We start from the raw sequence: 20,013 nt of genomic DNA on the forward strand, positions 1-20,013 counted from the left end.
GGAAGAAACTTTTGTAGGTCATGGATAGATTTATGGCATTGATGATGCTGATGGTTTCATGAAGGTATACTTGCCTCTAATCTCATCAGGTTGCATACATTAAATATATACAGTTTTATGTCTGTCAATCATACCTCAATAAAGTGCTTTAAAAAAGTATTTTCCATTTACATAGTGCTTCATGGTTTCTAATGTATCTCTCAGGTATTACTTCATTTATTTCTCCAAACAAAGCAAGCAAAGCAGACATTACCATTGCATTTTACAAGTGAGGACTCAGCCTCAGAGGCCAGGAGCCTTAGGTCACCCTACCTAGATAGGGCAGAGGTCAAGGTCAGTACTTTTGAATACAGGGCTGGCCTCACCACCCACCCATCTCTTGGCTTTTTCCTGAAGCTTCAGTTAAAGAGAAACCTCAAATAAATCTCCTATCAATATATACTGAGAAACTGGATATAGAATAAAATTTTCTAGCCCAAGTTTCTTAGCATTTGGTGGGGGGACATTCACCCCTGGGCACTTTGACTAAGTCCTTCTGCAAATATTATTTATAAATAATGAAATGAAAATACATACAATTACAAAGTAAAAACAATATGTTAAACTATGGTTATCAAGATGTTTTAAGATGTGTGGTTTGAGCATCCTGCTCTCGATTTTGGCTCTGGTTACGATCTCAGGGTGAAATCCAGCTCTGCCCAGAGTCTGCTTAAGATTCCCTCCCTCTCCCTCTGCACCTCCCTCTTCTCTTGCTCCTGTGCTCTACCCCCCCCCCCCAAAAAAAGCATGACATTGTACTTCTTTCTTAAGAGATTAAATACCAAGATTAAAGAATAAGTGCAATACTGGGGTGCCTGGGTGGCTCAGTGGGGTAAGCCTCTGCCTTCATGATCTCGGGGTTCTGGGATTGAGCCCTGCATCGGACTCTTTGCTCGGCAGAAAGCCTGTTTCCCTCTCTCTCTCTGCCTTCCTCTCTGCCTACTTGTGATCTCTCTTTCTAATTAAAAAAAAAAAGTTAATATCTAGTATAATTATGAAACTGTGAAATTATGATATTTCAAAATATCTGCAAGAATTATACAGAGATATGAAAATATCGAATTTTTACTGTTTGTTGACAAAGTACTAACCACCGTGATTTGTTGCCTCCATTCATAATAAAAAGAAATGCTGAAATTTTACTTAGAGAAAACTGAAAAGCAAGATGTAATTTTTTTGTTCCCCATCCAAGTTTATGGATCCCTGAAGTCTGGACCCAGGGAATAAGAACCTGTTCTGGACTCTCAGGCCATGGGAACACAGTCCCTTCTCCATGCTTCCAATGAGCAGCCTCATTTCCCTTTTCCCCCTTGTAAAAGGGGAGAAGAGCAGCACGTACCTTCCAGGGTCTCACACTGGACCAGGTTGATGTAGTCCTGCTGGGTCAGGAGGCTGGCTTTGCACCCTCGCACCAGGCCTTCCAGGTAGCCATGGTCCACGTTAAAGTAGAACTCGGCGCCCTCAAGCATGGGGAAAGAGATCCCAGTCAATTTGGGCTGAAGCAGCTTTGGCTGCTGGTTTGCTCCTGAAACCCTCTTCTAGTCTGGAAAAAAGTAGGAGTGGCAGTTATCAGGAAAAAAATCTATCAGCTGAGAGTCAGGGTTTTCGTGACTAGTTTCCTCTGGTTTCTGCCACTTTCAACAGCATGCTCATCCGTGTTTTCACAGCAACAGTGAGTCAGCGAGATAAGTCCAATAAACCCAAAGCAAACCGCCACAGGGAGAAGTGGAGTAGGAGAGAGGGAGGGTCAGGTCTCTGCTCTTTCCCTTGCAGGGGAGCTGGTCCCCTCCCAGCGGTGCCCTTGCAAGTCCTGAAACACCTGAAGTCTCCGTGAACATACCTCCCCCCATGTGAGCTTTGGAGTTTTTCCATTGTGAATTGCATTTGTCCTGAATTTCTTGAGGACAAAGGGAGGGCTTTTTTTCTCTTTTTAAAAATTATGTTTTGTAAATAGATCTGTTGGGAGCAGGCAGTTGGAAGAATCCTGAGAAGCTAATTCAGCAATGCAGTTGTTGATAAAATAAATGTTTAGTAATGTCTTAACACTGCTAAAGTTGATAGCTCTTAACCCCCCTCATCCACCCTCCCCCGCTCCCGCCCCCGCTCCCTAGCCCCTGCCCCCAGCCCCAAGTCTGGGAGCTGAGCCCAGAAAGATATCCTGGAGGCAAATACACAGAGCTGTGATTCTATAAGTCTCTACCTTTGCAAAATTGGACCATTCATAAGGCACTCTTTATTTTCTTTTCCCATTTAAATGTCACAATCACTAGAACAAGTATCTGGGCAGATAATATTATTACCCAAATCACAGATAAGAAACAAGATCTTAGAATCTGTGAGACAGCTCAAAATGCACAGGTGGTAATACAGTAAGTACTTAATTAAGCCAGGACAATTACTGAGTTTCATGCTCCAAAAAGAGTGCTTGTTCTCTCCTATACTTAGCTCAAAAATTGTGTCAAATATCCTGAATGCTATTTTACATATACAGTGTTTCACTTTCATATATATTGTGTCAAATTCTTAACTGAATTAAAAGTGTTAGAAATTCTCCAGTCTCTGTCTCAATATTTTCCAACTGGGAGAAGCTAGATAAGATGGAATCATAAGAAATTCTGTTGTAGTTTTTGAAAAATCACAGATAGCCAGACTTGGTTTAGCACAGTGTCCAGCACTTTGAAAGCTTAATTTAATAAACCGTAAAGGCTCTTTTGATTACCATCATCATTATCCAACCCTCCCTCCAATAATTCCACCATCTCAAACTCCCGGAGTATGTTTTAGGTTGAATTGTATGAATTTAACCTTTGTAGATCAAAAAAATGGTTGCCTATCAGTAATTTTATACAGTTCAATTTAATATAAACTTACAATTAAATAAATTATAAAACAAATTCATCATTCCCTAATCATTTCAGCATATTACTATAATTTATGCACTTGAGGTTATGTCTGTTGTAGATATATGATAGATTTCTGTGTAATGGCTTGTTACCAAGCATTTTTTTTCAAGTAAAGGTTTAATGATAACATTATTGTAGTTTGAAGTTTACCATGGTGGGAGTGTTTAGAACAGGGAAGTAGCCAAATGGTATAAATCAGGGCTTGATTTATTGCTGGTTGTTTGTCTAGACTTGAGAAAATGTTAACAATGCAAATTAAACTCAAAAGTATGTGCTATCTCTCTAGCTATTAGATTGTGAATCACAAATTTGGGGGAAATAGTCTTTCAGTATTCAAAAACCATTACATGATTTAGCAAAGACAGGATTCCGGTAATAAGGACTAAGTGAAGTCCTGATATATGTCTTTATTGTTTCACTTTCATTCTACTCTTTAGTGTAAACAAACCCATCAACCACCATTCATCTTGTAACTGAATTTATCTGTTGGTTGAAACCGAAGTTTGACTACAGATACTGGAGTTGAACAAAGATCAATGAAAGCATTCTGTGAAAATTGATCGACCGTATGGAATTTACAATACAGAGTATTATTTTATTGTTATTTGTAAATTGGCATACATTCTTTATCATAGTAAAAATTATCCTAAACATATAGACACATATTTTGGGAGGAGAGCCAGTTGTTAAACACTTATGGTACAACACGCAACCCTCATGATAGTTTTGCCCAGAGCTAGCCTCGCTTGTCAACATGCTCAAAAGAGAATTTTGTGTATGTGTGTGTGCAAAAAGACTTTTTAAAGATTTTATTTATTTATTTATTTGTCAGAGAGCGAGAGAGCAAGGGTACAAGCAGCTGGCAGAGGTGGAGAGAGAAGCAGTCTCCCCACCTGCCCAATGGAGCCCAATGTGGGACTTGATCCCAGGACCCTGGAATCATGACCTGAGCCAACCGACTGAGCCACCCAGGTGTCCCCAAAAAGACTTTTTAATTTGCCATCTTTTACATTTATATGGAGAGCTAAGTTCCAGTGTTTCTTTAAAATGATAGATAGAGGAACTCCTTGCCAGCTCAGTCCACAGAGCATGTGATCTTGATCTCAGGGTCACGAATTTCAGGCCCACGTTGGGTGTAGAGGTTACTTAAAAGACTACAGAATAAAAAAACAATGATAGACACCAACTTCCCCTGTGATTACAAAATTCATGAATGAGGCAGGCCAATTTCTTCTCTTCACATAATCCTTCAAACTTTGCACAAACAAAAATGTCTCATTCCTGGGGTGCCTGGGTGGCTCCATCACAAAGTATCTGCCTTCAGCTCAAGTCATGATCCCAGGGTCCTGGAATCGAGCCCCACATCGGGCTCCCTGCTCAGCGGAAAGCCTGCTTCTCCCTCTTCCCCTGGCCCTGCTGGTGTTCTCTCTCTCGCTATGTCGCTCTCGGTCAAATAAATAAATAAATAATCAATCTTTAAACAAAAGTCTCATTCCTGTTAAAGTTACTCATCAGAGATGAGATCCAACTCATGAGAGAGAGGGGAAACCCAGTGCAGGGACACGCATCTGGAGCTTCTTTATAAATGCGTCCCCACGGTGCAAACAAAAGAAAAATGTTCATTTCGGCGTTTAAAGGACCAACAGAGTTTAGGAGAGCAGCTTGGACTGCGGCAGAGCATGGGTGTAAGTCACTTTCTCTCTAAGCACCAGTGTTTCCATGTGTAAAATGAGGACAATAATACTTACCTCACAGTTGACTGTAAAGATGAAGTGAGATAAAATCCTTAGAATGTTTAACACATGCAGGTGTGTGTACTAAGTACGTAATAAGAGAAACCATTGCGATGGCTTTGCCTCTTCCTCTCATTTCTACCAACTGCTGCAATCCTAATCCTTTACCACCGGACCCTTCAGGCCAGGAACAGTGTTTCACTCATCTTTCTGGCTCTCAGCAGCTCAGTAGCACACCTTGAGAGGACCTGTTTGCTGGAGCAACCAGAACTGGACTTCTAAAATGACCTAACTTGCTCTTACAGTCGTTAGCCCTAAGTTTCTCTAGGAAACCCCGTATTTGGTCAATGTATTTGAGGAATGAGGTTATTTGGGGGTTTTGCAGCAGATACATACGTGTGTATGCTTATCTATAAGATATATAGGATTTATGGTGACTCTGTTTCAATTTTGATAGCTTTCGTGTCATTAGCTTCACAGCATTAGAGGATCAACTTATTTTTCCAAGAAATCGAGATACTCCTTGGAGAGGTACAGTGTCTGTTATCCTGAAAACAAAGGGTTTCTTAGGACAGTGAGTAAGCAAAGACGATCCAAGCTGCTTCCTACGAAATCTTCTGGATGTTTTTGTTTCTCTTTTATTTTATTTTCAAAGATTTTATTTATTTATTTGACAGAGAGAGACACAGCAAGAGAGGGAACACAAGTAGTGGGAGTGGGAGAAGGAGAAGCAAGCTCTCCACTGAGCAAGGAGCCCGAGGCGGGGATCTATCTCAGGACCCTGGGATCATGACCCGAGCCAAAGGCAGATGCTTAACCGACTGAGCCACCCAGGCGTCACTGGACATTCTGATGTGGCAGACTAAGGCAGGCCAAGGTCTTGCTAAGCTCTGAAGTAGTTCTCAAGGTGGACAGTGTCTTGAGTGTTGGGGAGGATGCACTATGGGTTGGAACAAGGATGCCATCCTCCGTGATAAAGTCAAGGGCCAAGTCAAAGCCTTTTCCTAAAGCTGTATGTACTGGTTGGTTGGTTTAGATTTTAAAACATTGCATGTTCCATAATACAGTCTCTCATTGACATATAAGCATCACCCGCTGTGCTTATAATCTACTCATAGCCCATTTTGATTTAGCTATACTGGGTCTCAGAAGCTTTTTCTGCATAGGGCAAGACAGCAAATATCTTAGGCACTGTGGGCCATATTGTTCCTATCGCAACTACGGAACTCTGCCATTGTTGCAGGAAAGTGCCCACAGACCACACATAAACAAATGAGCATGACTGTGTTCTAATAAACTTCATTTGCAAAAAGGGGCTGTGGGCTGGATTTGGCCTCTTGGCCATAGTTTGCCACCGCCTGAGCTATAACCTTGACCACTTACTCCTCCCCCTGAATCATTTTCAAGTAAACCCAATATAGCATATTATTTTGTGCACAAATTTCAGGATCTCTAACAGATAAGGGCCCTTTTATGATATCACTATATTATAGTGATATCATAATACTAAATACTAAAGTTATTTATTATTAAATAATAAATACTAAAAACTAAATACTAAAGTTATTTATTAATCTTAAATATCCACTGTTCAAATTATCTCAGCTTTTTTTTTTTTTTTTTTTTTTACATTTGGTTAGTTTGAATGAGGAGACATTACAATTGGTTTACATGTCTCTTAACTTCCAGGAATACTTTCTCTGCCGCTCATGCTGTTTTTTTGTTTAAGAAGCTGGGTCACGTGTTCTGTAAAGGTTTCCACAGTTTGGTGATTGCACCTGAGGTGTCATTTAACTTGTTGCTCTGTCTCCTGTAATTCATATGCATTGGTAGTTAGATCCAGAAGCCAGATCACTTTTAAAATTTAGATTGTTTTGTAACAACATATCACAGCAGTGTTGAATATTTCCATGAGGATACGTGTAACATCTGCCTCTCCCTTCTCTTTTTTAAAGATTTTATTTTTTTATTTTTAAGTAATCTCAGGAGTTGGATGCTTAGCAGACTGAGGCACCCAGGGACCCCTAACTTATAGTTCTTATATAGAAAGGCAAGCTAAATGCTTAATTAACTACTACTTACCACTTTCTCATATAATGCGTTTGTTCTCATGCATCCTTCAAAAATGACCAATAAGAGCTTTATTTTTTATAAACAATTGTGTTTTAAATTTATGTATTTAAACATAGTCAGCATGTTCTTTTGCTATAACTCTGGTAGTCTTTGACAGCTTCCTTGCTTTCTGTAACGACAGGATGTTCCATGCTCATTCTGCAGTTTTTGCCCAGGCCTGGAATCAGCCATTTTCCAGAAAGCTCTGGTTTCACACTGCGTGCAGAAAAAGGCACTCGCAGCCTAGTGGGCAGTACAGGTGGTGATGGCCCCACACTGTTCACCAGAAGCTTAGGTCAGTAACCAGGGGCTGTGGATTGCTGAGCGGATGCTCTCTCTAGATGCCCCGTGTTTTTGTAGATGCATTTGCTATTACCTTTCTGTAACATTCCCCTGCACTTGAGCCGTTCTAATCAGAACTTGCCAAAACAAAGCAAACCTCCCATGTCAGCCCAAGAAAAACATTATCCTGGCGAAAATGAGTTTTAAGGCCACATGAACTGAACTCTTCTGTATGTTCTTCAAGAATCTCAACTTGATTAACGTGGATGATGGTGAGAAAAAACAGAAAGCACGTGACTGAATTCTGAATTCGGCTCAGGAACGCTGTAAGCAAACCGAGATTGCTCCCTTGTCGTTGATTCCCAACAGAACAGCTCTCGTGTTACCCCGCCAGAAGACGGTTCTGGGCTCACTTGCCTCTTACAAACAGGAGAATTTGCAAACTGTCATCAGAATCATTGGCTTTTCCAGGCTACTTTACTCTTGGGATCAGAAGTGGAACTATCTGTGCTTTGTTGATTTTGGAAATTCAAAGTTTTAAGGGTATTTTAATACATTGTTCTTCCTGAAGAGAAAATGACAAGTATTTCAGGTGTTGGCTGGCTCTGAAACCTGTTATGTGAGTGATCTGCAAAGTGCTGTCTGCCCTAATGATTCACTTTCTCTACTTTAACAAAAGAGTATTTTTGCTTTCATATACTAATTAAATCTGGATCTAAGACAGTACATGCCTTCCTTCATAATATCTCATTGTTCTTCAGTGGCCCTATTTCATTTCTTATTACAAAACCCAGTCTATGGCAAAAATTTTTAATCCGATTAGAAAAGAACAAAAATCAATCATCACTCATAATATCCAGATACAATATTTACGTAAGTATGACTATGCAAAGTTAAAAAGTTCAAAATCTTGGAATGAATATTTGTTTCCAGAGCTTAAGGACATTAACTAGTACTTTAATCCAAATTCCATATTCTGAATAATTACCTGAGAAAAATCATTTCCTCTTACATTTTATGCTTTGTTCTTTTTGTTTTCTTTGCTACTCACCAAAGCAATGCATCGTTTTTGCAAAACTTCAGCCATTACAGAAATACATGAGATGAAATTTCTTCTAATACCACTCTGAAGAGATAACCACTGATAACAGTTTGGATGGACACTGGAAAAGGTTATTTAAGCTCCAACATATTTACCGCTATGGTGCCAGACTTGATTTTTCAAAGAGAGGGTCATTTTGGTTTTGAACCACAAGAGGTCACCATAACATTAAAGTAAGCCTCTCTTTGTTTGATTTACCTTACCTGTAAATCTTTTCTTTGAAAAATGTCACATCGAAGTTTAAACAAGTGACTTCCAGTTGTTTATGTTAAAAGATTTCTTTTAGACATCTCACTAAGCTCAAAGAGTCTTGCCATGACCTTTTACTCCATTCCCCAAGCCATCATTGGTCTTAAATGCAAGCCCTTCTTTTCTTCTTTCTAGACTACAAATTATTTTTTTTTTTTTACCTTTTCATCTGTTATTTCACAAATTGGTTTCATTTAACCTTTATATTCACAGCAACTTATCTTGTTTTCAGCATCCTTGAGAGATGGTCTGGGGGAGGAAGGGGAAGAAAATCTCTGTGGACAAACAGGTTTGAGAAATGCAAGAGATAAGTGTTTTCCATCTTGGACAAAGTGCATATTAACAGAAAAAGTCTCTGAGAAGTCCTTTGGTGATTAAAGATGGTTAACTTTAAAACAGCATATTTCAAACAGCTGGTTGGACGATGGCTCCCTTTCTTTGGGTAATTCATGCCTTTAACAGCCAGAAGTAGTATTCTTTGGAACGTTAGGGAAATCCTTATTTATAACATTAATTATTTTTTAAACGTTACAAAGCTCATATTGCACTATTATATAAAAAAAACTATCTGTAGCTTGAAGAAATTATATATATTTTTGAATTCACATGTATTTTAATATGTAACAACCTTACAGTGTTTTCTTCTCTCCTACAAGTATTTCCCTTTTTTAAATTTTTTCAATCTTGATGGCAGAAATCCCAGGACCTGTCTTGCTACAGCAGTAAGCTCCTATAGTAATTACATGAACTAATGATGGAAAATTCACCACTAGATATAATAAATGGCATTATTATGCCAAGAACATTATTTCTATAAGAAAGTATGAACTGAGAAAAATAGATTATTATAGGTAGAAAGGTCATTATTTTACATTATTAGAAGGCTAGAAAAATGTCACAGAAGAAAGATTTATAATCAGAAAAGATTTTATACTTAATAAACCTTACAATCAGAATAAAATGGGATCTTGGATGTCATTTGACAAGCCAACTGCAGAAATAAGGAGGAACTCATGGTTTTTTGAGGCTAATCATTACATTTTCAGATATTTCCAAGTATTAAAAATACATATTTTCTAGTAAAGAAAATCATGCTTTCATAGAACTCCAATACGCTAGTTCTATTTCAGCAAGATTGGTTTTTTTTTTTTTAAAGATTATTTAGTTCACCATTTCAAAATGGCTTTTAAAAAACATTTGATATATGATTATTTTTTTTCTGGAAAAGAAACCTTTTGATGTAAGAGTGCTTCAAATGCCACATGAAATAGAGTTATAAAACATATAGGGATATGACAGAGAAAAACATCCTTCTCATCTTAAAAAAAGGGAAACACAGATTCAAAAGAGTTGAGGATTTTTTTTTTTTTTTTAAACAGACATGAGAAACCACTAATGGCAGAATTGGGGATAGAGCAAAGATGTTCTGAAAACAGGTTTTATGATTCATTCCACTATTTTAAAAGTGAATTGTTCATAATTTTACACAATATGAGTTTATTATTCAATTGTCCTTAGAGCTATATTCTGAAATGGAGTTGTTCTTTGCGGGAGAAAAGCCTTCTTCTCTATTCGCACCACTAGATGGAAGGTTCCTGAATGACACACAATATGCTCGGGACCTCCTATGGATCTAGAGCGGGAACTAGGGTCATTGACAAGAGTAGTGAATTGCAAAGTCACAAAAGATAGGAAGTTGTAAAGATTTAGGTGAAAGGGATTTGCTTGCTGAGAGTGAGGTCATCATTTTCCCCCACTTCACTTCAGACGGAAAGCAATGAGAGCCATTTCCAATGACTCTTGAACGCTGAGACACAATTTGCTTTGGTGATCTCACGTCTGTGTGTTGAGTAGAAAACGAGAAGTTTCGATCAAAATTACAGAGACTGATTACACAGTGCATTTTGGCATCAGAATGTTCCCATTGTAGAAGACCTTTCTCAGTACAGTGTAACGGACAGAAACAAAAAAGGAACAAATTGAAAAGACTTCTCCACAAATATTTAAAATACTTTTATAATGGGGCACCTGGCTGGCTCAGTCCCTAGTTCAGGAGACTTTTGGTCTCAGGCTTAGTTAGCACACAGTTAAAAAAAAAAAAAAAATCCTGTGTGTTGTAGGTGATGTTGGTAGCACATTCTAGTGTCCTCTACACAGTGGAATGAAATATTCAGTAACAAAGAAATGCTTAATCACATTGTAGAGTGTGTACATGATGGAATGCTGGTCAGCCATTTAAAATTCATCCTTTAGAGGAGTGCCTGGGTGGCACAGTCAGTTAAGTGTCTGCCTTGGGTTCAGGTCATGATCCTAGCATCCTGGGATAGAGCCCTGCGGTCAGGGAGCCTGCTTCTTCCTCTTCTCCCAGCTCCTGCTCTCAGTTGTTATCTTTGGCTCTCTCTCCAAATAAATAAATACAATCTTTTAAAAAATCATTCAAATCATCCTTTAGATAAATGTATATATTTTTTTGGCACGGGAAAATAAGGATACTGACAGGCAGAAAAAATGTTACTTTGCATTATATACACCACCATATTTTTAATAAATAATAAGTTACAAACATGGAAATGAATGACATTTATATACATCTATAAGTTAAAGTTGATTCTCTCTCTCTCTCCACTCCTCTCTATCCCCCGTCCTGTGGTGGCTACCTAATATCCTCATTTCCCTAAAGATAAGGCATTTGGGGCTTATGAACTAGATGGCCAGTTTTGTCATTTATGAGTTATAGTACTGAGGATGGCTGTAATTTTTTTTTGGGGAGGTGCCGTGAATCTTTGGGTTGCATTTTAATGACCTTTAAATTTGAATGTCTAAAATAGTATTTTCAAACTGTAGTTTATAAACCATTTGCACTGGGTTAAAAATGCAGATTCTTGGGCGCCTGGGTGGCTCAGTGGGTTAAGCCGCTGCCTTCGGCTCAGGTCATGATCTCAGGGTCCTGGGATCCAGTCCAGCATCGGGCTCTCTGCTCAGCAGGGAGCCTGCTTCCTCCTCTCTCTCTCTGCCTACTTGTAATCTCTCTCTATCAAATAAATAAATAAAATCTTTAAAAAAAAATGCAGATTCTTGGGCTCTTTCCCAGGCTCAATGAATCTGAAATTTGGAGAATGGTATTCAGGAATTTGCCTTTTAAACGAGCTCCCTGAGTTGGTTTTTGGTACATTAGAGTTTGAGAACGATTGGTAATGCTTGGGATCAAGGATGAGAAAAATGAGAGCAAAAATATTTGAACTAGTGAATGATTTTCAGCACTGTATTTTATTTATCAGACTTCTTGTCTGAACCATTTTTCTGGCAAATGGTTCTATGCTCAACATTTTAAAAGGCACAAACATATAGGGACAAACCAATCATGTAATTTTAATAACCTGAGATCTTCCCATCAGGCAGCCCAGCAATTTACTACTTCATTAAAGCACCAGCATGATTTGGAAATTGAAGTGAATAAACCAAGAAAGAATGTCTTGAAAAACAACACAAAACAGCATTTCAGAAATAAAGCCTTACATACTGGAAGAATAAAATCTGGACTTAAACATTCTCTCTTATAGCTGAAGCCAAACAGCACCTGACACATTTGGACACCGGAAGGGTTGATAATAGAGTGAAGAAAATTAGTCTTGAAAGCTTTCACAGCTGGCTTCAGCTTGACCATGGGCTCCTCTTGGGTAGAAGGGCTTTGTCCTACATTCTGAGAGTAATGTTTGGAAGGAAACTGTGACCTCCAATTTCAATCCACAGCAGGTTTCTCCAAAATGCCGGCGTGAAAACATTGGTCACAGACTAACAGTTGGAGAGAAAAGTATTGCCAAGAATGCAGTGGACTGTGTTGTAGGAAGAGAAAGCTATTTCCCTGGAGAGAAAGGTTTGTGTGAGAATTGTTATCTCATACCTGTGGAAAGGCCCAGAGACCACAAGTCAATCAAGAACCAAGGAAATCTTTAAAAAAAAAAAAAAAAAAAAAAAAAAAAAAGAACCAAGGTTCTTTTCCTTGTTAACTTCTTTTAAAGAGTTCGGTTTGGTTTAAATATTACAGCAAGGAAATCCAAGGCATGTTTCAGTAAATAGGAAGCAAAATGTTGGTTTAAGTTAGAAATCAGTCTCTAAATGACTGGTGTTTGAGATATTTATGAAAACTTTGCAAAAATTCTTTGAATACAAGTTTTGATTTTTGTTAAAATGCTCATCTGAAAACTGTTTGTCTAGATAATTCAAATACTGCTTTTTTCCCCCTAGTAATTGTATGGATAGTTGGTATCTGAGGCAGCCATGAGAACTGCACCTTGAGAACCTCTTACTTCCAGGAACTTGACTGAGGTCCAGCCTCTGTACTTTGAAATCCACTGTGTTTGCTCAGAGGCCGCCTGCTCCCCCAACATCGCTGTGGTGGATAATCCTAAAACCTGTTCCTGAGAGATAGGGGACTCTTTTCTCAGATGATTTGGCTCAAGGACTTCCTGATGACACTCTGCATGGCGCTTTAGAACTCAGCCTTTTTTAATGACTTTTAGTCTTTTTTGGCTCCTTCCCTGTTTCCTTTTGCACACGCATTTCACCACATAACATTCTTGCACATTTAATCCTATTTCGGCACCTGCTTCTTGAAGGGACTGGAATAACACAATATCTCTTTGGTTTCTTCCCTCAGCATTGCATTCTTTTTTTTTCTTTCCCTTTTCTTTTAAGTTTTATTTATGTGACAGAGATCGAGAACACAAGCAGGGGAAGCAGCAGAGAGGGAGGGAGAAACAGATTCCCTGCTGAGCAGGGAGCCAGATTTGGGGCTCCATCCCAGGACCCTGAGATCACGACCTGAGCTGAAGGCAGAGCCACTCAGGTGCCCCTCAGAACTGCATTCTGATGGGAGGTTAAAGTGGTTGAATTTGAAGCGTAGGAGTAGACATGCATTCTTTGTTTTCATAATGGAAGAATATGGAGCTAGAATCTAGACTGCAGGGATGGAAAATTACAAAATGTCCTACTCTGATGAGATGCCACTGGTAGTCATTTATCCCCTTTGTATTTCTATTCTCCTCTTAAATATCTTGGATCCTTTTTGAAATTTTTATTTCTCTATCTCCTAGCAACTGCATATTTTCCTTGCAAGGGGTTTTATCTGAAATCCCATGTGTTTGTAGTTATCACAACTTAATTTTTTTTTTTTTAATTTCAGTAGTTAGACTCAGACCTTTGAAAAGTTTATAAAATGAAGTCCCTAGAGAAATGCAATGGAAGTGAATAGAAAGGGGGTCCTGGGTGCCTTAGTTGGTTAAGTGTCTGCCTTCAGCTCAGGTCATGACCTTGGAGTCCAGGGATCAAGCTCTATGTCAGGTTCCCCGCTCAGTGGAGTGTCTGCTTCTCTCTCCTGTGCTTCCTCTGCCCCTCCCCCAGCGCGTGCTTGCTCTCTCTCCTTCTCTCTCTCCCTCTCAAATAAATAAATAAATAATCTTTTTTTAAAAAAGAAGTGAATATAAAGGACTTACTATGGCAAAATAAGTGTTTGATTACAAAATTATGGATATAAATGTATTTCAAAATGTATTAAACATACAGATGTGCATACATTCATTTTGATTCAGTCTGATAGTAGTTTTAATGTCTGTTGGTTACAAACTGAATTAACATGAATTTACAGAGATCTTCCTTTTATTTGAACAGCAGGATGGACACAGTGATCCGGATCCTCAAGAGCCTTACTCTCTAGTAGTGATTAGACTTGACCACATGAAAGATCATAGAAACCCACGCTTTGAAGAGGTTTGAATGTTCATCACGTCCAATCATGTCGAATATTCTCTTCCCCAACAAGGCCAAGTGCTTGCAAGACTACTTCATTCCAGTGAGAGAAAGAGCCTACAATTTCATCTCTAGCTATCTTTGACTTTCAATATCCCTCTTCATGATGAAGTTTCCCTCTCTGGTCTGAGTGCTACCTCTGCGGAAGCCAGTTTTCAAGATGGCCCCCTCAAATACTCACCTCTTGGTAGTCACAGCCTTGCACACTTCCTGCCCACATGGGAACAGAGATGCTGTGTGACCAAGAACACATGGCAAATGTGATGGGATGTCACTTCTGAGAAGGAGTTATACAAGACTGAAGCTTCTGTTTTCAGTACTTTCTTCCTCCTTCACCCGTGCATGCTCGCTTGTTCTCTTTCCCTGTCGTAGGGGAAGCTGGCTGCTGTGTGGAGAGGACATTCAGGCAATCTGTGGAAAAGCGCATGTGATGAGGCTGTTTGTCCAATAACCAGCAGGGAACCGGGACCTGCTAATAGTTACAGACATAAAATTGGAAGGGCATTCAGGCTCAGTCTAACCATGAGATGCCTGTAGCCTCATTAGACAGCTTGATGGTAACTTCCTGAGACCCTGAGCCAGACGCACCCAGCTAGGGAGCACGCCTCCTAGATGCCTCATCTTCAGAACCGGGGAAAAATAAATGCTTGTTGTCTGAAAGCTGCTAAATTTGGGGGAAGTTTGTTACATAATAATAGATTAATAATATCCTTTGAAGTCATTTACTTATATTTGTTTTTAATGTAACATATAGTAATTATATATAATACATAACAAAAATGATATTTATTGAACATCTATGCTCTTCCAGGCACTGCTCTAAGGGCTTTACATGAGTTAAGTTATTCACAACAATCCTATGACATTTATATTTTTATTATTTCAGGTTACTAGATGAGAAAAATTGTGGGGGGTGCCCAGAAGGTTAAGTAACCTTCCTAAGGTCATAGAACTGGTAGAGAGTGTCACTGGGACTTAAACATTTGAGTTCTATTTTCTGAGCAAAGCTCTCAGGAGCTCACATCAAGCTATAGGCTGGGGCTTTAGCCATCTCAAGGCTCAGTGGGGTTTGGGGAATCTGTTCCCAAGCTCACTCACATAGTTGTCAGCAGGCCTAATTCCTTACTGCTTATTAGCCAAAGGCTTCCTTCCTCACCACAGGAATTTATCTCATTAGTGAGTTTAAAAATGATATCACACCATATAGGGCTTTTTTTTCCACCCACCAACATACTGTAAATATGTTTTGATGTAACTAAACATGTCTAACCATCATTTTTTAAAGGCTTTGGATTCAAATTGCCACCTTGAAAAGACAGAATAGGCGAATCAGCTAAATACTTTCCCACTTTAACTGATGCATTAAAATAGGGAAACTTCACCATGATGTCTGTCCACTTCTTTGGTTCGCTACTATAAACAAAGTGAAAGTTGTATTTTTACTTAACAGCAGAGTTCTTACCTACAGTATAGTACTATATATACTAATAATTTGTCTTCTTTTTTGTAATTGCAAGATAAAGAATGTTTTAAACTTGAAATCGTACAAAAGCTAAGTCCTCTTTATTTAGTGTCCAATGCAGAGAGAGGCAAGTTAACATGAATAATTCATTACTGTAGTGAAGGAAAAACATTTTCAGTCATTGAAAATTTCTTCCTGACTTGTCTGGATTATGGTCTTTTTTTTAGCTTCTTCTTTCTTTTTTGGTGAGGTGTTGTGAGAGTGAGAAATAATCTGTCAAGGGAAGCTGGAACTTCCACACAAAGGCATCCTACTTAGAGACACTTGTATTATTTGTTCATGGGAACAAAGCCCAGCGAGCAGCTTTGCGCTCTTGCTTGCATGCCGCGGCATCGCTGGGTATGTGAAATTGGCTTGAAAGGGCCCTGTGCGAGTTGTCATTACAAACACAAATCCTACACCTTGGGAAAAAGGAAGTCAATCAGAGGAGCACCTTCAGACTGATGTTTCAGGCGTGAGATCACTTTAGGGAAAATGGATCCCAGCAGGAGGGCTCTAAAGAGAAGCAAGACTGGAAAAATAACCACAGCCAAATTGCAGCTATTCCAGGAGGATCTAATTCGAAATGAAACAAATTCTTCATGTTATCTGTTTAAAATGTGTTTTGGTTAGTTATATATATATTTTGGTTATATATATATATGTTTTATATACATATTTTGGTTATATATATATATTGGTTATAAACAAATATTTTGGTTATAGATATATATTGTTTTTAAGATATGGAAGGGCATAGAATTGCGGGGCTTCCAGTGTTTCACTCTTTGTGATAACCCTATTTTCTTTTTTGCTCTTCTTTACTACAGTGTACCGAAGATTGAGAATAGACTAGAATACAAAAATGTTTAAAATTTTTTTCATGTTTTCTACCAATCTTGCTCATGTAAGAGTTAAATGAATTCTCTCTAAATGATAATATGAGTCTTTAATGGGTTTTGATTTGATATAATTCCTTACATGCTCTCAGTGGAATACTCTTTAAGAGCTGGATTATAACTGTATAGCTCTCACAGGTCAAATTACATAAATCTATTTATGAAGTATAAGCCAGAGGGCTATTTTAGGAAGTTTCTATGGGTTCAGAATATGTATTTCCAGAATGGTTTTTAGGATTTATCCTCATTTTTTAGGATTTAACTTCTCTCTCATTAAAAAAACAAAACACTTCCTCATATCAGGGAGATCATATGATAGTTGTCTTTCTCTGCTTGACTTATTTCGCTAAGCATGATACGCTCTAGTTCCATCCATGTTGTTGCAAATGGCAAGATTTCATTTCTTTTGATGGCTGCATAGTATTCCATTGTGTATACATGGAGGCTTAAGTGGGTAGAAGAAGAATAAATGAAACAAAATGGGATTGGGAGGGAGACAAACCATAAGTGACTCTTAATCTCACAAAACAAACTGAGGGTTGCGGGGGGGAGGGGGTTTGGGAGAAGGGGTTGGGATTATGGACATTGGGGAGGGCATGTGATTTGGTGAGTGCTGTGAAGTGTGTAAACCTGGTGATTCACAGACCTGTACCCCTGGGGATAAAAATATATGTTTATAAAAAATAAAAAAATTTAAAAAAAAAAAAAAAAAAAAAAAACAAAACAAAACAAAACAAAAACTAGTTACAGGATGGAACCTGGCAGAAGTGATTGGAGCAGTATTTACATATGGTTAGGAACGTTACAGATGATCATTTCTTAAGAATTTGTGACTTTGGGGCAATGAGTGGAAGTTGAGAATGAGGTAAGGTGTTTTCCTCTGGAAGCTGGAGGTTCAATTCATTTAATCCTCTTCAGAAAACACCACTGGAGTCAAGTTTAGCCCAGAAACAGATGCTAGACACCATTTCGATGTATTCAGCTGGTATAAATGTTATAGGAAGCCACCCGTAGGCACGAAATACTTGATGTAAAAATAAAAATTCATTTAAAACTGGTCTTAAGTCTAAAGCTCATTTTAACAATTTTATTATTTCAACTAAGATAAAATGTGTAATTTAAATAACTACAAATAGTTAATTAATGTATACATAGCACGTATCCCAAGCAGTGTTTGAGAGGTATCCTAAATAATGTAGCGATTACACATGATAAAGAGAAATACACGCAAGAGATTGTGTCGTATGACGTTACGCCATACGTTACTTGAGCTATCACCTTTTCTCGAGGGTTACTTAGGCTAAAAGAACTTACTTACGATGTGACTTTAACATTTCAACATTTCAAAACTCAGTGAAAGCTTTAAAAGTAGCAGTTTTTCCCCCCATTTTATTTTATTTTATTATTAATTATTTTTATTAACATATAATGTATTATTATTATTTGCCCCAGGGGTACAGGTCTGCGAATCATCAGGCTTACACAATTCACAGCACTCACCATAGCACATACCCTCCCCAATGTCCATAACCCCACCCCCTTCTCCCAACCCCCCTCCCCCCAGCAACCCTCGGTTTGTTTTGTGAGATTAAGAGTAAGTAGCAGTTTTGAATGCATTAAGTAGTTCATTTTCTCTCCAGGCACAAGATTTATTTCACCAATAACACTTCTAGTTAATAGCTGATGCTTTCCCAAAAGAGAGCTCATCAATGGTTTCCATTACTGTTTTCATTTTAAAAGGCTTTAAAATCAGTGACTATTTTAGCCAATTTTCAAGGAATGTGGCTCAGGCTTAGTGAGAGGCTCTTGACAAAGCTTCTCCTGCTTTGTGGTCAGCTGCAGCCAGGAGACCAGAGCTCTGTGAGACCTGAAGGACGGGGGACACACCAGAGAGGTGCCTCCTAACTACTGGATTCCTTCCCTGCTGCCCAAGTTCTGGACTTAGAATGGATGTGTCCTAGTTGCTGGGCCACACATATCCAAATGACCCATACTCGAGGGCCCTCTGAGTAACAAATGTAGTTCTTTGAGCATCACCTTGACATTTTACTTCTGTCCTTTTATTCTTTTTCATTTTGCTTTATATTGTTTACTCTGAGAATTATTTTAAAAGCTTGAGCCACCAGCACCAGCTTAAAACCAGTCTTCTCAGGAACCTGGGTGGCTCAGTGGGTTAAGTCTCTTTGGCTCAGGTTATGATTTCAGGATCCTGGGATCAAGCCCCACATCAGGCTCTCTGCTCAGCAGGGAGCCTGCTCCCCACCCCCACCCTGCCTGCCTCTGCCTACTTATGATCTCTCTCTATGTATCAAATAAATAAATAAAATCTTTAGAAAAAAAAGAAAAAAAATCAATCTTCTCTCTTGGTTTCCTAGTACTCAGAGGATTTTGAGAGTTCTTGTGTGTATTTTTTTTTAAATTTTTTATTTTTTATAAACATATATTTTTATCCCCAGGGGTACAGGTCTGTGAATCGCCAGGTTTACACACTTCACAGTACTCACCAAAGCACATACCCTCCCCAATGTCCATAACCCCACCCCGCCTTCTTCCAATCCCCCTCCCCCCAGCAACCCTCTGAGGGTTCTTAATTAAGAAAAGTTCACTATTTGGTAGTTCAGCTCCCTTTGCAGGATAGGCTCATTTTTCTCTCAGCAACCCTCAAGTCATATTTCAAATCTTCCTTCAAAATACAGTTCTTCTGGGCAAATCCATGAGTAACTGACTCATCACAGATATTGTGTTAATATAAAGGAAATGTCATAACTGAAAGAGCACGACCCTAGGCGTTGGGAGACTGGGCTGCAGTACTGGTTCTACAACTTACTAGGGGTCCCTCATCTTGATTTGCTTGGTCTTCACTGGATTTCACTTTCCACACATCATTTATTTAAAATTTAGCAAGGTAAACGATATATAATCAATATCTTGATATCTACTCAATACATAAAATACTATTATTTATCAAAAAGAGATATTTACCAGATATATAAAATATGCATATCATGCATATAATGCATATATGGATAATTATGAATGCAAAGATGAAATATATAAAACATAAGATAATATATAGTATAATTATAATTAATAATATAGTAATTATTATATATTATAAGATTATACAATTTCTACATAATAGAAAGGTTATATAATTTTCTTCTTATTACTTTTACATATTTTATTCTTGTATTTGCACAGCGTGTTGCGCTGGGTTCTAGACACCTGGTTTTCTCCCAGTCTTTCTATTTCAGTTGAATCATCCAGAAGGAAGGCTCTTCTAGCTGCAGGAGAGTTAGTGGAATACCAGAAACAAATGAGTGTGCTTAATTAATGCATGTTTAATTAATGCAACAGAGTACAATAATATTACATACATCCAATATTA

General features: G+C 38.4%; 1 protein-coding gene and 1 pseudogene across 1 annotated transcript in view; one reads left to right on the forward strand and one right to left on the reverse strand.

Moving 5' to 3' along the window:
* The window catches only part of ATP6V0D2 (ATPase H+ transporting V0 subunit d2), a 44,562-nt gene extending 42,878 nt beyond the window's left edge, over positions 1–1,684 (reverse strand). Inside the window, exon 1 of the mRNA XM_059166090.1 lies at positions 1,379–1,684. Within this exon, the coding sequence (XP_059022073.1) occupies positions 1,379–1,508 (130 nt within the window). The 5' untranslated portion in view covers positions 1,509–1,684. The remainder of the gene's footprint in view (positions 1–1,378) is intronic.
* The window catches only part of LOC131827828 (small ribosomal subunit protein uS2-like), a 183,511-nt pseudogene extending 166,597 nt beyond the window's left edge, over positions 1–16,914 (forward strand).
* Positions 16,915–20,013: the final 3,099 nt, after the last annotated feature.

Source organism: Mustela lutreola, chromosome 3 (genome assembly GCF_030435805.1).
Source record: "Mustela lutreola isolate mMusLut2 chromosome 3, mMusLut2.pri, whole genome shotgun sequence".
Classification (NCBI taxonomy): domain Eukaryota; kingdom Metazoa; phylum Chordata; class Mammalia; order Carnivora; family Mustelidae; genus Mustela; species Mustela lutreola.